The sequence below is a fragment of the Ranitomeya variabilis genome, chromosome 2 (assembly GCF_051348905.1).
Source record: "Ranitomeya variabilis isolate aRanVar5 chromosome 2, aRanVar5.hap1, whole genome shotgun sequence".
Classification (NCBI taxonomy): Eukaryota; Metazoa; Chordata; class Amphibia; order Anura; family Dendrobatidae; genus Ranitomeya; species Ranitomeya variabilis.
The window spans coordinates 701,613,190-701,631,669 of record NC_135233.1 but is presented as its reverse complement, the minus strand read 5'-3'; the positions used below and the strand labels follow the sequence as shown (position 1 = coordinate 701,631,669).

The 18,480-nt window shown below is 41.9% G+C and overlaps 1 protein-coding gene across 1 annotated transcript in view; it reads right to left on the bottom strand.

The window, feature by feature from the left end:
* Positions 1-18,480, bottom strand: part of LOC143807646 (uncharacterized) — a 1,106,746-nt gene that overhangs the window by 969,764 nt on the left and 118,502 nt on the right. The window contains exon 3 of the mRNA XM_077289447.1: positions 7,318-7,359. Within this exon, the coding sequence (XP_077145562.1) occupies positions 7,318-7,359 (42 nt within the window). The remainder of the gene's footprint in view (positions 1-7,317; positions 7,360-18,480) is intronic.

The following is an 18,480-nucleotide window of genomic DNA, read 5'->3' as shown; positions in this document are numbered from 1 at the left end:
GGACATGCTACCTGGCTACTTCTAGATGATGCGGTAGGTTTAGTTCATGGTCAGTACAGTTACATCTTCCAAGAGCTTGTTCCTATTGAGGCTTATGCTAGTTCTCTGGCCATGGAGATCATGACAGTTTGACCGGCCCACTAAAGGGTTAAAATCCTTGGCTGAGAAAGGAGAGAAATAAGAAGTCTGCTGAAAATTTTTTTTTTTTTTTTTTTTCTCTAGTAGTTAGTGTGCTCTTAATTGGATCACTTGCCAGTCTGTCTATGCTGCAGTCTTTCTTTTTTTTCTCTCTCCTTCTAATCTTTGAATGGCTCTATGTTCACCTGTCTATAATGGATCTACAGAGTGTAACTGCAGGTTTGAATAATCTCGCCACGAAAGTTCAAAGTTTGCAAGATTTTGTTGTTCATGCTCCGGTATCAGAGCCGAGAATTCCTTTGCCGGAATTCTTCTCAGGGAATAGATCTAGCTTTCAGAATTTTAGAAATAATTGTAAGTTATTTTTGTCCCTGAAATCTCGTTCTGCTGGAGACCCTGCACAGCAGGTTGGGATTGTGATTTCCTTGCTCCGCGGCGACCCTCAAGATTGGGCTTTTGCATTGGCACCAGGGGATCCTGCGTTGCGCAATGTGGATGCGTTTTTTCTGGCCTTGGGCTTGCTTTATGAGGAACCTCATTTGGAACTTCAGGCAGAAAAAACTTTGATGTCCCTATCGCAGGGGCAAGATGAAGCTGAAATTTACTGCCAAAGATTCCGTAAATGGTCTGTGCTTACTCAGTGGAATGAGTGTGCCTTGGCGGCTACTTTCAGAGAGGGTCTTTCTGATGCCATTAAGGATGTTATGGTGGGGTTCCCTGTGCCTGCAAGTCTGAATGAGTCCATGACAATGGCCATTCAGATCGATAGGCGTCTGCGGGAGCGCAAACCAGTGCACCATCTGGCGGTGTCCACTGAGAAGACGCCAGAAAACATGCAGTGTGATAGAATTCTGTCCAGAAGCGAGCGGCAGAATTTTAGACGGAAAAATGGGTTGTGTTTCTATTGTGGGGATTCTACTCATGTTATATCAGCATGCTCTAAGCGTACTAAAAAGCTTGATAAATCCGTTCCCATTGGCACTTTACAGTCTAAATTTATTTTGTCTGTGACCCTGATTTGCTCTTTGTCATCTATTACTACGGACGCCTATATCGACTCTGGCGCCGCTTTGAGTCTTATGGATTGGTCCTTTGCCAATCGTTGTGGGTATGATTTAGAGCCTTTGGAGACTCTTATTCCTCTGAAGGGGATTGACTCCACCCCATTGGCTAATAATAAACCACAATACTGGACACAAGTGACTATGTGTATTAATCCGGATCACCAGGAGACTATTCGTTTTCTGGTGCTGTATAATCTACATGATGATTTGGTGCTAGGATTGCCATGGCTGCAGTCTCACAACCCAGTCCTTGACTGGAGAGCTATGTCTGTGTTGAGCTGGGGATGTAAGGGGACTCATGGGGACGTACCTTTGGTGTCCATTTCATCATCTATTCCCTCTGAAATCCCTGAGTTCCTGTCTGATTATCGTGACGTCTTTGAAGAACCCAAGCTGGGTTCGCTACCTCCGCACCGTGAGTGCGATTGTGCTATAGATTTAATTCCGGGTAGTAAATACCCAAAGGGTCGTTTATTTAATCTGTCTGTGCCTGAACATACTGCTATGCGAGAATATATAAAGGAGTCCTTGGAAAAGGGACATATTCGTCCATCGTCATCTCCCTTAGGAGCCGGTTTTTTCTTTGTGTCAAAAAAAGACGGCTCTTTGAGACCATGTATTGATTATCGGCTTTTGAATAAAATCACGGTTAAATATCAATACCCATTGCCGTTGCTGACTGATTTGTTTGCTCGCATAAAGGGGGCCAAGTGGTTCTCTAAGATTGATCTCCGTGGGGCGTATAATTTGGTGCGGATCAGGCAGGGGGATGAGTGGAAAACCGCATTTAATACGCCCGAGGGCCACTTTGAGTATTTGGTGATGCCTTTTGGTCTTTCTAATGCCCCTTCAGTCTTCCAGTCCTTTATGCATGATATTTTCCGCGATTTTTTGGATAAATTTATGATAGTGTATCTGGATGATATTCTGATTTTTTCGGATGATTGGGACTCTCATGTCCGGCAAGTTAAGAGGGTTTTTCAGGTTTTGCGGTCTAATTCTCTGTGTGTCAAGGGTTCTAAGTGCGTTTTTGGGGTTCAGAGAATTTCCTTTTTGGGATATATTTTTTCTCCCTCTTCCATTGAGATGGATCCTGTCAAGGTTCAAGCTATTTGTGATTGGACGCAGCCCTCTTCTCTTAAAAGTCTTCAGAAATTTTTGGGCTTTGCCAACTTTTATCGTCGATTTATTTCTGGTTTTTCGGATGTCGTTAAGCCATTGACCGATTTGACTAGACAGGGTGCTGATGTTGCTAATTGGTCCCCTGATGCTGTGGAGGCCTTTCAGGAGCTTAAGCGCCGTTTTTCTTCTGCCCCTGTGTTGCGTCAGCCTGATGTGACTCTTCCTTTTCAGGTTGAGGTCGACGCTTCTGAGATCGGGGCTGGGGCAGTGTTGTCGCAGAAAAGTTCTGACTGCGCCGTGATGAGGCCTTGTGCCTTCTTTTCCCGTAAATTTTCGCCCGCTGAGCGGAATTATGATGTTGGGAATCGGGAGCTTTTGGCCATGAAGTGGGCGTTTGAGGAGTGGCGCCATTGGCTCGAGGGGGCCAGACATCAGGTGGTGGTATTGACTGACCACAAAAATTTGATCTATCTTGAGACCGCCAGGCGCCTGAATCCTAGACAGGCGCGCTGGTCATTATTTTTCTCTCGGTTTAATTTTGTGGTATCGTACCTACCGGGTTCTAAGAATGTTAAGGCGGATGCCCTTTCTAGGAGTTTTGAGCCTGATTCACCCGGCAACTCTGACCCCACAGGTATTCTTAAGGAGGGAGTTATCTTGTCAGCCGTTTCTCCAGACCTGCGGCGGGCCTTGCAGGAGTTTCAGGCGGATAGACCGGATCGTTGTCCGCCTGATAGGTTGTTTGTTCCTGATGATTGGACCAGTAGAGTCATCTCTGAGGTACATTCTTCTGCATTGGCAGGTCATCCTGGAATTTTTGGTACCAGGGATTTGGTGGCAAGATCCTTCTGGTGGCCTTCCCTGTCACGAGATGTGCGAGGCTTTGTGCAGTCTTGTGACGTTTGTGCTCGGGCCAAGCCTTGTTGTTCTCGGGCTAGTGGATTATTGTTGCCCTTGCCTATTCCTAAGAGGCCTTGGACACACATCTCGATGGATTTTATTTCAGATCTGCCTGTTTCTCAGAAGATGTCTGTCATCTGGGTGGTGTGTGACCGTTTTTCTAAGATGGTCCATTTGGTTCCCCTGCCCAAATTGCCTTCTTCTTCCGAGTTGGTGCCCCTGTTTTTTCAAAATGTTGTTCGTTTGCATGGTATTCCTGAGAATATCGTTTCTGACAGAGGAACCCAATTTGTGTCTAGATTTTGGCGGGCATTCTGTGCTAGGATGGGCATAGATTTGTCTTTTTCGTCTGCTTTTCACCCTCAGACTAATGGCCAGACCGAGCGGACTAATCAGACCCTGGAGACATATCTGAGGTGTTTTGTGTCTGCTGACCAGGATGATTGGGTTGCTTTTTTGCCATTGGCGGAGTTCGCCCTCAATAATCGGGCCAGCTCTGCCACTTTGGTGTCCCCGTTTTTCTGTAATTCGGGGTTCCACCCTCGATTTTCCTCCGGTCAGATGGAATCCTCGGATTGTCCTGGAGTGGATGCGGTGGTGGAGAGATTGCATCATATCTGGGGGCAGGTGATGGACAATTTAAAGTTGTCCCAGGAGAAGACTCAGCTTTTTGCCAACCGTCACCGTCGTGTTGGTCCTCGGCTTTGTGTTGGAGATTTGGTGTGGTTGTCTTCTCGTTTTGTCCCTATGAGGGTCTCATCTCCTAAGTTTAAGCCTCGGTTCATCGGTCCGTATAAAATATTGGAGATTCTTAACCCTGTTTCCTTCCGTTTGGACCTCCCTGCATCCTTTTCTATTCATAACGTTTTTCATCGGTCGTTATTGCGCAGGTATGAGGCACCGGTTGTGCCTTCCGTTGAGCCTCCTGCTCCGGTGTTGGTTGAGGGTGAGTTGGAGTACGTTGTGGAAAAAATCCTAGACTCCCGTGTTTCCAGACGGAGACTCCAGTATCTGGTCAAGTGGAAGGGATACGGCCAGGAGGATAATTCTTGGGTCACTGCATCTGATGTTCATGCCTCTGATCTGGTTCGTGCCTTTCATAGGGCCCATCCTGATCGCCCTGGTGGTTCTGGTGAGGGTTCGGTGCCCCCTCCTTGAGGGGGGGGTACTGTTGTGAATTTGGATTCTGGGCTCCCCCGGTGGCTACTGGTGGAATTGAACTTGTGACATCATCTTCCCTGTTCACCTGTTCTGATTAGATCTGGGTGTCGCTATATAACCTGGCTTCTATGTTAGATGCTTGCCGGTCAACAATGTTATCAGAAGCCTCTCTGTGCTTGTTCCTGCTCCCAGACATCTACTAGATAAGTTGGACATTCGTCCATGTTTTGTTTTTGTATTTTGGTTCCAGTTCACAGCTGCAGTTTCGTTACTGTGTCTGGAAAGCTCTTGTTGATCAGGAATTGCCACTCTGGTATTATGAGTTAATGCCAGAGTCCTAAAGTAATTTCTGGATGTGTTTTGTTAGGGTTTTCTACTGACCATGAAAGTATGCTTTCTGTCTTCTGCTATCTAGAAAGCGGACCTCAAATTTGCTAAAACTATTTTCCTGCTGCGTTTGTTGTTTCATCTCATATCACCGCCAATATATGTGGGGGGCTTCTGTCTCCTTTTTGGGCATTTCTCTAGAGGTGAGTCAGGTCTTATATTTCCCTCTGCTAGCATTATTTAGTTCTCCGGCCGGCGCTGGGCATATAGGGATAAAAAGTAGGACATGCTACCTGGCTACTTCTAGATGATGCGGTAGGTTTAGTTCATGGTCAGTACAGTTACATCTTCCAAGAGCTTGTTCCTATTGAGGCTTATGCTAGTTCTCTGGCCATGGAGATCATGACACAGAGCTCAGCGTTCTGAGCACTGCTACATCTATAGCAAAGAAGAAAACTGGTATTCTATTAAAGCGATACATCACTGGCATCAGGCTCTTTGTCCCTATATCCTGTTTCTCTCACATAACATTGCTGGCCGATTCCTTTAAATAAAAAATTGCTGACCAATTCCTTGAAATAAATATAATTGAGCTCCAGTACATGGCACAGTCACAATAATACAATATGTGTACCCAGTAAACCATAAAGAGCTGCTCTGCAGGACTGTTGGGAATTAATCCCTCAACAATGGTCATTCCTAAGAATAAACTACCAAAATTATAACACTGAAAAAAAGACATGTAATCAGCTTATTCTGATTTCTTTTTGTTGTTCTTGCTACTTTTTGTTTCCATAAATATCATACTGTGCATTCTTCTCATACTATATAGTTATGAATAGTTTATTACATACAGTTATTGGAAGCTGTATATGATTCTATATAGATTGAATCATTTAATGGTGGTTATGGGACATTACGGTATTAAAGGGAATCGGTCACCAGGATTTTCCTACCTCATCTGAGAGCAAATAAAAAAGCAAAGACAAATACATAATGACTACATACCCTGCACTAAATAAATAAATGGCATACTGCATTAAAATTATATACGATACTTAGTTAACATGTTTTTTTATCAAAAAAGTGAAAGCCATGCCACCACGTCATGGTGACCATAATTGGGACCGTCCTAACTCTTATATTAAGAACCTTACTGTTTGTCTAGTGATGTGCATGAGGGTAAGGGCTGAGAAGGACTGAGCCCGACTAGTGGGCACGCAGCATTGGGTGACCACATCACTATAATGCCCAGCTGAAGAAATGGCAGGCCATGCCTTTATATGCACATGATGCAGACAGACTGAGAATGTGGATATAAAATGTGTGGAGTGTCCCAATTATGGTCACCGTGGAGTGGTGGGATGGCTTTTAACAATTTTTTATAAAAAACATGTTAACTAAGTGCCCTATATATTTTCATGCACTAAGCTATTTATTTCTTTACTGCAGGATATTTAATCATTATGTTTCTGTCTTTGTTTTTTTCTGTTTAGTGGCCAGTGTGAACGTGCGCTTACACGCTGCATGCACACCAGTTTATATCCCAATTCATACCTTTGTGTTTTTCTCATCTGAGAGCAGCATAATGTAAAAAAAGAAACTCCTATTCCAACAAAGTATCACTTAATTTACTGGGTGCAGCAGTTGGGACACAATCAGTGTTTTTAGATATAGCATTTAGCAAAGCTCAGAAACCACAGCTTTATGTGTACATAGTCTATTGCCAGTAAGCTGTTTATCAGAGCACAGGACGTGGTTGGACCAGGGCTCGCGTGCACTGTGGTCCAAGCAGTAATAAGCTGCTATTGAGAAAACCTTCAATGTATGGCAAGTACAGCATACAGCCTAATAAGTGACACATTGCTGAAATCCGTGTCTCAACTGCTACATTATGCTGTCCTCAGATTACTACATAGCGAAAACCTGCCCACAGATTCCCTTTAAAGAGAGTCTGCCACCACCAAAGCACTAACTAAACCACTTTTACCTATTTTCCAGCTATGTAAATTACTTCTACAATGCAAAAATAGGATGTGCATCAGTCAGGGTTCATATTGTACCATCATAGTCATTTGTTTTCAACACAATGGCAAAAACACATGAATAAATAAAATGATTATGTTTTAATAAACCTTGTGAAAAATACTAGGGCAAAAAAGTCATGAGTTGCAAAAGAGTGGAAACCCCCTTTAAATAAGTAAATGAGTCATACATTAGATTATCACAGCTGCTGTCAAAACTGTAAACGGTCACCCGGGAATATTCTATTTCTGTACTTGTGGATTATAATTTCACAAGTGGGTCTAATACAGCATGCACTAGAATTTCTAACATCGCCTGCTAGTACTTTGTTTCCATAAGACTGATCTTCTGATATCAATTTGCACAGTTAAATGCTTCACCAGTTTTGCAGAAAACAAAAAAGAAAGTGTTAGAATATCTTTGGTAGCTGAGCTGTCAATTTTTGCACACATGCCATGTCATTAGTATCTGTAATCAGTATGCCTGCTGAATGTATTTACACTACATAGACAGTGTCAGACACAACTGGCAGGCACAAATGGTTAATAGAACAGAAACACTGCAGGCAGAATGTCTTTACCAGGTGGTAAACAGGGGTCATCACAGTACTGGGAATAGGTGTCTATTGATGATGATAGCAGGACCATTCATGGAGTTGATGATAATGGAAAAATAAAGGAAACATGTTAGCACTTTGCCTTAAAAGTTTCATTTTTGTAGGATTTTGGCAAGCATTAAGCATTTATATGCTTAGGTATCCATGGTTACGACCACTCATATAGTGACATTTATTTAGTTAGTTGCAGGTTGTAATTCTGGTGTCCCTGTGTAACCCCTCTTCTCCCTCTTGGCAGGGACGCCAATTTAAACACCACCCAGGCCACCCTGCAGTGTCCTCTGCTCTGGATAATGTGCACCAGGGCTTGCACATACCTCACAAATCTCTTGGCAGCGTGCTTATGGTGTGCACGCTCCCTGTCTCTTAAAAAGATCGCGCTCACACTCCCAATTTGTCCCCAGCTGGGAGGCACTTAGAACTTAAGGCACCTCCACCTGTTGGGAGATGCCTGAGAATCAATTGTAGTTAGTCAGCCTGAAAGCTGCTAGGTAGTGATCCAGTTCCAGTGTCAGTCCAGTTTAACCTGTACCAGTGCCAGTCCTGTTTTCCTATTCCCATCCTGGCTGTGTGGTGCCTGAACCCATAACTGCTTTGGCTGTACCTGAATCTGAAACTGCTCAGATGGTGACTGAACCCAAAACTGCTCTGGCAGTATTTGAACTCAAAACTGCTCTGGTGGTACCTGAACCCTGAAACCGCTCCAGCAGTACCAGATCTGAATCCCATGCTGCTAGTACCAGTTCCAGTATCTGTGCCATCTGAACGAGTGCCTACATCTATATCCTCTCTATCTGCTCTTGCGTTGGAGTCCTAGTCAATTCTACTGTACTGACCAGTGGGATCAGCTGCCTTGATACAATGATCTGTCCTGGAGTAGCACCTGGCGTCCATCTTGGCCCAAGTCTAAACCCACCATCAAGGCCTCGAGTGAAAACTCTTGTGGTCACTTAGTTACACCCCTCCAGACTCTCCCCAGTCCGTGGTACAGTTGGTCCAGGATCCACAAGCGTTACACTTGTGGTCATAACCATGGATACCTGAGCTATTACAATGCCCTGCACACGGGGTAAGCAACATAGGGAATCAGAAGAACTATACTACATTTCTAATTGGAGGTATTTGCTAATTTTATTATTATAACACCTGTTACACATTGGGACAGGATCTTGGAGATGGGAGAGTGCCTTTAAATGACAGAGAATTAAAAGTATTTTACTATCATGATGTTTATACACTTACTTATGCTACATAAAGAAGTAGCTACCAAACAATCTATGCATTTGTTAAGTACCGATTGGATTTTTACAGTTTAACAGCTCTATAAGAAAGTATTGATATCCTTTAAAGCAGTTACCGTGAAAATGCACAGTACACATTAAACATCTTTGGTGGGCAATTTACTTTAAGTGGATAACACTCAATTTCTTACCTTCTTTCCAAAAGACTGTAATTTAATTAAGGTTTTCTTAGTAAAGAGGCTTAAATGAAATAGGTTAGCAATTGCACAAAGCATTTTCGAAACTCAGATATTGTCATCAATTAAAATACTGTGAAAAATGCATAGGTTGAATACAAAAATGATCAGCAAGAGTTGACAATTTAAAATTTATGCACATTTATATGGGTAGTAAAGGAAGAAAATGGTCTTTGAATTTATGTTTGCATAATAAGGCCTTTCCAATATTGCCAACCCAATGAATACAATGAGCTTCAGCATGTTATTTAAAAACGGATTTAAAATTGTCATATGGCAGGTATCTCAGGGGAACAAGGAGGTATGGATATTTCCTTCCATGTGCATTTGGGTTGCAATACGCAATAACAGGCAGAAATGTAAGTGACTTCCTTGCATGGGATTCCCCTCAATGACATAAATTGGAAAGCAAAGCATTGATAAGCTTCAGTTTTCACTGGCAGACTGGACGCATCCATGTATTACATTGGAAGGTCATTCATTTAATTGATCACAAAATTGTCTTTATAATTTCGCTCTACAAAGAAAATGCTTAGAAAATTAATTCATCGCCAGGCAAAATTAGAGATTTAATAGTGGTATCATAAGTAGTGTTGAGCGATACCTTCCGATATTTGAAAGTATCGGTATCGGATTGTATCGGCCGATATCCAAAAAATATCGGATATCGCCGATACCAATACCCGATACCAATACAAGTCAATGGGACACAAATATCGGAAGTGATCCTGGATGGTTCCCAGGGTCTGAAGGAGAGGAAACTCTCCTTCAGGCCCTGGGAGCCATATTCATGTGTAAAATAAAGAATACAAATAAAAAATAGGGATATACTCACCCTCTGACGCGCCCTGGTAGTAACCGCTGCAACTGGCAGCCTCCGTTCCTATGAATGAGCGAGTGAAGGACCTGCGATGACGTGGCGGCTTGTGATTGGTCGCGTGACCACTCATGTGACCGCTCACGCGACCAATCACAAGACCGCGACGTCATCGCAGGTCCTTCACTCGCTCATTCATAGGAACGGAGGCTGCCGGTTGCAGCGGTTACTACCAGGGCGCGTCAGAGGGTGAGTATATCCCTATTTTTTATTTATATTCTTTATTTTACACATGAATATGCATTCCGATCCCGATTCCCAATATCGCAAAAATATCGGAACTCGGTATCGGAATTTCGATACCGCAAATATCGGCCGATACCCGATACTTGCGGTATCGGAATTCTCAACACTAATCATAAGCCATAGTCAAAATTTCGATTGCTGTAATTAAAGGGACTCTGTCAGCACAAAATGACTGTTCAAACCAAGTACAGGCGCTCAGTGCTTTATGGTGGGGCCAATCATTTATATACACCTTCCCACCTGCTTGGTTTCCCCAATATCTGCCATTCTTCGTCTCTATTAAGCCAAAGCTGTCAATCAAAGAAGGAAGGATGGAGATAGAAAGAAAATGAGCAGGTGGAAGGTGAATTTAAATGACTGACCCAGTCATGACCCACCGAGCAATGGGACTTATTTTGAACAGTCATTCTGTGTGGACACAGTCCCTTTAATAAGACAATCAATTTAAGCAAGAGATAGTTTGTGAAGATTGATTGGCAGTTAGTCTTTGATTAGGGTTGGTAGCCATAAGACAGATGAGAAAAAATTAGCTCTAAGGCTATGTGCACACGTTGTGGATTTGCCTGTGCAATTTCCTGCGCAGATTCTGCATCTGTTGGCAGAAAACGGAGGTAAAATCTGTGCGTTTTTTATGCGGATTTTCATGTGTTTTTTTCATGCGGATTTGTATGCGTTTTTGAAAGTTAAATAAAGATGTATTATTGAACAAAAAAAAAAGAATCGTGATGTAATTTCTTGTCCAACTTCTTCATTTACATTCTCCATTGAAAAATAATGTTTCCGCACACAGAAAGGTAGATAGATAAGAGATAGATAGATAATAATTAGATAGATAGATAGATAATAGATAGGTAGATAGACGCCAGACGGAGAATAGCGGTTGCTATTGGCCCTTTATTTAACATGTGATCATGAGTCACCAGAAAACATTAGATTCCACTACTAATATGGAGACTCTGAGCGCTACTGCGCAGGCGCAAGACGCCGTATGGGGAATAGCGGTTTCTATTGGCCCTCTACCTAACACGTGATCATGAGTTACAGAGAAGGATTAGGACATGCGTAGTAGCTGTCCGGGTACGCTGAAAACATGCTGCCTCCTCCATGAAAGACATGTCTCTCCAAGGGTATGTTTAATTCAGTAATTGTCCTATGTGATTTTAATAGTACACCGCTGGCACTAATACGCTTTATGATGTAATGCAATTGTCTGTAAATTTATGAAGTTCACTGATTGGCTGCACAGAGGGGATGATGGGGAAATGTCCCCCTATATATACACTGTAAAAAGGTCTGCTTGTTGCTTGAGAAAGGCTCAGTTGAGAGCTGAAACGTTGCATGAGATGTGGGCTCAATAAAGACCTGCAAATTACCTTTAAGAATATGGAGTGCTGCCTGCTTTTGTGACTTATATGGACTGAAAGCAACCAAGGGACGGGTTGTTTGGGCTTTGCACCCGAAGATAAGTAAAGGATTTGTGCTGTTCCAATTTTTTCTATTAGGTAGATAGATATATAGATAGAAATATAGATAATACATATATAGATATATAGATAATAGATAGATCTATAAATAGATATATATGTAGATAGATCTATAGATAGCTCTATCTATCTATCTATCTATCTATCTATCTATCTATCTATCTATCTATCTATCATCTATCTATCTATCCCATATCTATCTATCCCATATCTATCTATCTATCCCTTATCTATCTATCTATCTATCTATCTATCTACAGTATCTATCTATCCCATATCTATCTATCTATCTATTATCTATCTATCTATCTATCTATCTATCTATCTATCTATCTATCTATCTATCTATCCCATATCTATCTATCTATTATATAGCTATCTATCGTTTATCTATCTATCTGTCTATCTATCCATCTATCTATCTATCTATTATCTATCTATCTATCCCTCCCATATCTATCTATCTATCTATCTATCTATCTATCTATCTATCTATCTATCCCATATCTATCTATCTATCTATCTATCTATCTATCTATCTATCTATCTATCTATTATATAGCTATCTATCATTTATCTATCTATCTATCTATCTATCCATCTATCTGTCTATCTATCCATCTATATATCTATTATCTATCTATCCCTCCCATATCTATCCATCTATCTATCTATCTATCTATCTATCTATCTATCTATCTATCCCATATCTATCTATCTATCTATCTATCTATCTATCTATCTATCTATCTATTATATAGCTATCTATTGTTTATCTATCTATCTATCCATCTATCTATCTGTCTATCTATCCATCAATATATCTATTATCTATCTATCCCTCCCATATCTATCTATCTATCTATCATCTATCTATCTATCTATCTATCTATCCATCTATCCATCTATTATATAGCTATCTATCATTTATCTATCTATCTATCTATCTATCTATCTATCTATCTCTCCATCTATCTATTATCTATCTATCTATCTATCTATCTATCTATCTATCTATCTATCTATCTATCTAAATATCTATCCATAGATAATACCAAGCCCAATGTGTAGTAATAAACATAGTAAAACAAAAAGAGTTAAATAAAGACACAAACACACACAAAATCTGCGTTAGGCTGGGACCACACTTGCACCTCAAAACCCGACACTGCTGCTGGCACTCAGGACTGGAGCGTTCAGCTACATAGAAATACATGCAACCACATGCTCTGGTCCCAAGTGCCGGCGGCAGTGCCGGATATTGATGTGAGAAACTTGTGCAAGTTTCTCAGAAGTGTGACCACGGCCTTAAACGCAATATCTGTTTAATTTATAAAAAAATTGAAAAAAAAAATGGCGAGGGCTCTTGTGCAATTTTCTGCACCAGAGAGGGAAAGCCAGCAACTAGGGGCTGATGTTTATAGTCTGGGAAGGGGTTAATACCCATGGATCTTCCCAGTCTATGAACCAGGCTATGAATATCAGCCCGCAGCTGTATATTTAGCCTTTACTTTCTATTAAAAAATGGGAGTCTCTCCCAAAACAATGACATGGGGTCCCCTATAAGCCAGAAAAGGCTATGCAGACAGCTGTGGGCTGATATTCATAGTCTAGGAAGGGACCATGGATATTGCCCCCCAGCTACAAACACCAGCACTCAGCCACCCCATTAATGGCGCATCTGTAAGATGCGCCAATTCCAGCAATTAACCGCTCTCTTCCCACTACCCTCTAGCGGTGGCATATGGGGTAATAGGGGGTTAATGTCACCTTTGAATTATAAGGTGACATCAAGACGGCTTAGTAACGGAGAGGCGTCAATAAGACACCTATCCATTGCTAATCCTATAGTTGTTAATGGGTTAAAGAAGCACACACATGCAGAATAAAGTATTTTAATGAAATAAAACACTACAGAGTTTTGCCATCTTTATTTTTCTGCCAATCCAAATGATGCCCTTGATCTCCTGCAAAAAAGAAAAATTAATAAACCAACACAAATACTCCCTGGTCCGAAGCAGTCCATTTAATAACGAGTGTCCCATGACGATCTTCCCTATAGAGCTGTCACATCAGGAGACGTGACAGCTCTACAGGCCTCCAGAGACACACTGACAGGAGACAATGGCTCCTGCAGTGTTATCACTGAGGAATCAATGGCCTCTCACTTTACGGCACTGCTGCATGAGAATTTTGCGGTGCCGCAAGTGACAGTATGAACTATGCTGAGAAAGTCGGGTTTTGTGAAACCCGACACGATCCTATAAAAATAAAAGTCGCTCAACCCTAGTTTTGGGGATTAGCTGTATGGTGAGTATGTACTGTATGTTGTATGTACTATATTTACTGTATGTTTATATGTGTGTATGTGTTGATTTTTTTTGTCTTTTTACACTTGAACACAGTAGCCAGATGATGGGATTACTACTGTCCCATCATCTGGCTACCTGTTACTGTAGCAGGCATAGCCGGATGGGACTAGTAGTCCCATAGGACGATGCCTGCCTATGCACAGACACACAAACAGCCCCGCACACACATACACACAGCCCTGCACACACACATACAGCCCCACACAGCCCCGCACACTCATGCACACACACACAAAGCCCTGCAGACCCCTGCACAGCCCCGCAGACTCAAGCACACCCCCACACACAGAAACACACAGCCCCGCAGACCCCCGCACAGCCCGAAGACCCCCACTGAACCCCGCAGACACGCAGACACACACAGATACACACAAACACCCACACTCAGCCCCGTACATCTTCTCTGCACACACAGTCTCCACCCACACACTTTTCCCTCTCCCGGTCTGCAGCGTTTCTCGCTGGCACATCATCAGCAAATCCGAAGATCTTTTTTAAACGTGCAGTTTTGCTGCAGATTGGCCTGACACAATGGAAGTCAATGGGTGCAGAAATGCTGCAGATCCGCAGCAAGGATTGACATACTGGGGAAAAAAAACGCTGCGATTCTGCACATTTTTTTCCGCAGCATGTGCACACCTGACGCTATGGAATCTATGTCTAGAGATCACCTTGCTGAGCATGTCCATGATGTGGCGTCTTCCTATTGGTGGACGACATCAACTGCTCTGGTGATGTGGCAGCTCCAGATTGGTCCATGGGCAAGGTCCTGTCTGACTGGATATGTGCCTAGTGTACAAAAGGCTCTCAGGGGTGCATGCTAGTGTGCTAGTATCATTTATGTGTGGTTACTGAGAGTGGATACTCTACCACTCTGTCTGCATGTGTTGTGTGTCTGTCTAGCTTTGGGACTGTACAAGTAGGCAGGCAGCTAGTGTCAGTGTGTGCAATTAGCCATTGGCTTAGCATCTGGTTCCTACATGTGTGCGGTTAGCATAGTAGAGTTCCAGAGCAAGCACAACCCTTGTCAGGGTTTTAAGCTCAGAGCATCTGTTCCATTTCTGTGTGTGAGTGACATAGCTCAGTTGCAGAGCCTCTCTTTTGTTTCTGTGTGTGAGTGACACAGTTCAGTTGCAGAGCAGCTCTTTTGTTTCTGTGTGTGAGTGACACAGTCCAGTTGCAGAGGTGCTTTTTCATTTCTGTGTGCGAGTGACAGTGACAGTGTTGCAGTGCAAGGTCAGTCCATGGCCTTGTTCAGTGACGCCTAACTGGACACAGCACTCAGTACTTGTTTGTGCTGTTCCCCTCTGAGGAGTGACAGAGATTGGAACTCAATCTCCTGTTCACACTGAGTGGCATTTAACTCTATGTGTACAAGCAATCACTCGCTGTGTGTTCTGTCATTGTCCTCTAGCAGCAGTTATTCATCTCTGCACGGTGGAGGCCGGGTTGCGATTGCACTTCATTATTAATTTTATTTAGTGCAATCCGCCAACTCTAACACAGTGCTTCTTCATCTTGTCAGATGTTTCCATGCTTTAAGACAAATACATAAGGTTTATGCAAAGACTCAATATTTATAGTTTTGTTATTTTTCTAGATTCAGCAACTTGCCCAGGCATGCTGAGTATCAGTCTCTGGACCACATTCTTATTGATGGAAATGTATTCATGCCTGATCAGTGATTGGTATTTACATAATTTCTGCTTTTTTTTGTCTACCTACTTTTTGAGGTTTTCAACGGGATTGAGATCTAGGAAGTTTTCTTGCCATGGATCCAAAATTTCAATGTTTTGTTCACCAAGCCACTTAGTGTTAGCCGGAGTATTACCACAGCAGCGCGTGTTGCTTCATATAAGCAGCAGAATCCAACGTAAGGCAAACTGTGTTTAATATATGCAGCTTGAACTGGAACAAAATAAGAAAGCTTTGACAGTAACTACCGATATAATCTAGTCCATGTAACACATGTCTCTCTGTGAAGGAAACAACAGCAGAATGATGCAATCAGTGAGTGTCCTGTGACCTCCCTTTTTTTTTTTTTTTACAAACTTTAACAATCACAGCATAGCTGACAAATGAACACTCATAGACATTCAATGCAGACTACAACAGGAATGGAGTTGTTGCATTTAAACTTATTCCAACACCCCCACTCAACAACTGCTTATCCTGTTAGTCCCATTGCAGTTCTGAATTCTTCAAACTTGGCTCTTGACAATGGCTTTGTCAAAACATCTGCTAACATCTTGTCAGATTCACAGTAAACAAACTTTAGAACTTCACGCTCTACTAAGTCACGCAAGTGATGATGTTTAACATCAATGTGCTTTGTTCTTGCACTTATCCTTTCACTGCTGGCGAGCTTGATACATCCTTGGTTGTCCTCATAGATAACAGTTGGTTCAGCTAGTGGTTTGCCGAATTCTTCCAAAAGTTGCTTCAACCAAATTAACTCTTGACTTGCATGAGCAGCTGATGTATATTCTGCTTCTGTAGAAGACAATGCAACTGACACTTGTTTTCTACTCGACCATGAGATTGAAGTGTGTCCTAACTTGAACAAGTAACCACTTGTTGATCTTCGATCACTTGAGTCTCCAGCCCAATCTGCATCTACATATCCTCTGAGAATTAGATCTCCTGATGCAGAAATCTTTAGACTTAACTCTTGGGTTGCCTTAAGATACTGAAGAAGTCTCTTAATTGCATTCCAATCTCTTTGGCGTGGCTTGCTTACACGTCGGCAGAGAATTCCCACTGTGGCTGAGATATCTGGACGGGTTGTGGTTGCTATGTATAGAAGTGCCCCCACTGCTTGTCTGTAACTGTCATTTGTGGGTAGCAGATCTTCTTCTCCTTCCAATTTTAGGTAAGATGGATCCATTGGAGTTGATATGCCTTTGGCTTCTGACATTCCAAACTGGTTTAGAACTGTGGAGATTTTAGAATTTTGATTAAGAAGAAAACTTCCATCTTCCTCTCTCTGGATTTGGATTCCCAAATAGTATGTCACATCTCCAAGGTCCTTGGTCTCGAAATGCTTGTTCAGAATTTGACCTAGTTTTGAAATTTCTCTCTCTTCTTGATGCGCTATTATTACATCATCCACATATAGAATAACATACATCCAATCTTGTGATACACCTTTTGTATACAAACATGGATCCGCTTGAGACCTTTTAAATCCTTCGTCGATTAACACTTTGTTCATCTTAGTGTTCCATGCTCTTGCTGATTGCTTAAGGCCGTAGAGAGATTTTTGCATTCTGCAAACAAGGTTCTCTTTACCCCTTTTAACATAGCCTTCTGGTTGAGTCATGTACAGCTCTTCTTCAATGTCTCCATGTAGAAAGGCTGTTTTGATGTCAAAATGTCTTACTTTCATCTGCTGAACAGCAGCTATGGATAATAAAGTTCTGAATGTAGTTTGCTTGGCAACTGGAGCAAAAGTAGCATCATAATCTTCACCATATTTTTGTGAATATCCTTTTGCGACCAATCTTGCTTTAAAACGGTGAATATTACCTTCGGAGTCATATTTGTTCTTAAAGACATCCAATTGCTTTCTTGCCTTGAGGTAGCTCTGTGAGCTCCCATGTTTTGAGCTTATGAAGGGATTCCATTTCTTCATCAGCAGCTTTTATCCATTTTTGCTTCTTATGAATAGGCAGTTTTTGCATTTCCTGCCATGACTGTGGCTCTTCTTCTGGAATTGATCTGACCATATAAGAAAGGCGTTTAGCTGGAATTCCTTTATTTGATCTTTCTGATCTTCTGATCTCCTGAGGTTGGCTTGGTTCTTCTGTTTCTTTTTCAGTACTTTCAGAGCATATCCAGACTTCAGTATTTTCTTTGAGATTCTCTTCAATGTCTGGAATCACTGACTGAAATTCTTGTTCCTTAGGTTGAATTATTTGCGTAACCTCATGAAATTTGAGCGATACTGAGTTTTCATCAATCACTACATCTCTGCTGATTGTTACTGTGTTGGTCTGTGGATGCAGGATTCTGTATCCTTTCTGAGTTTCACTGTACCCCACAAGAACTCCTTCCTTTGCATGTGATTCCCACTTAGAACGTTTTTCTTTGGGAACATGCACAAAAGTTTTGCTTCCGAATATCCTGAGATGCTTCAGGTTGGGCTTCTCACAGTTCCATAACTCATATGGAGTTTTACTTGTAGCTTTACTTGGCAGTCGATTTTGAAGATAGGTAGCAGTCATGATGGCTTCTCCCCAATATGTTGTAGGTAGGTTTCCATCAAATAGCATACTTCTTCCACTTTCACAAAGAGTTCGGTTCTTTCTCTCTGCTGTGCCATTCTGCTCTGGGTTGTATGGAACGGTTGTCTGGAACACGATTCCATTCTTTTTCAGGATGGTTTGCACTTTACCACTTGTATATTCAGTTCCATTATCTGCTCGCAGTACCTTTGGTATTCTTCCAAATTTGTTAAGAACTGCAGCAAGATATTCTTCAAGTTTCTGTGGAACTTCATCTTTACTTTGAAGTAGGTAAGTAACAGTATATCTGGAATAATCATCAATGAATGTGAGAAAATATCTCTTCTTGCTGGGAGTAAGAACACTCATTGGACCACACACATCTGTATGTATCAAATCCAGTATCTGTGCAGATTTAGTAGTGCTTACTTTAGGAAACGATTTT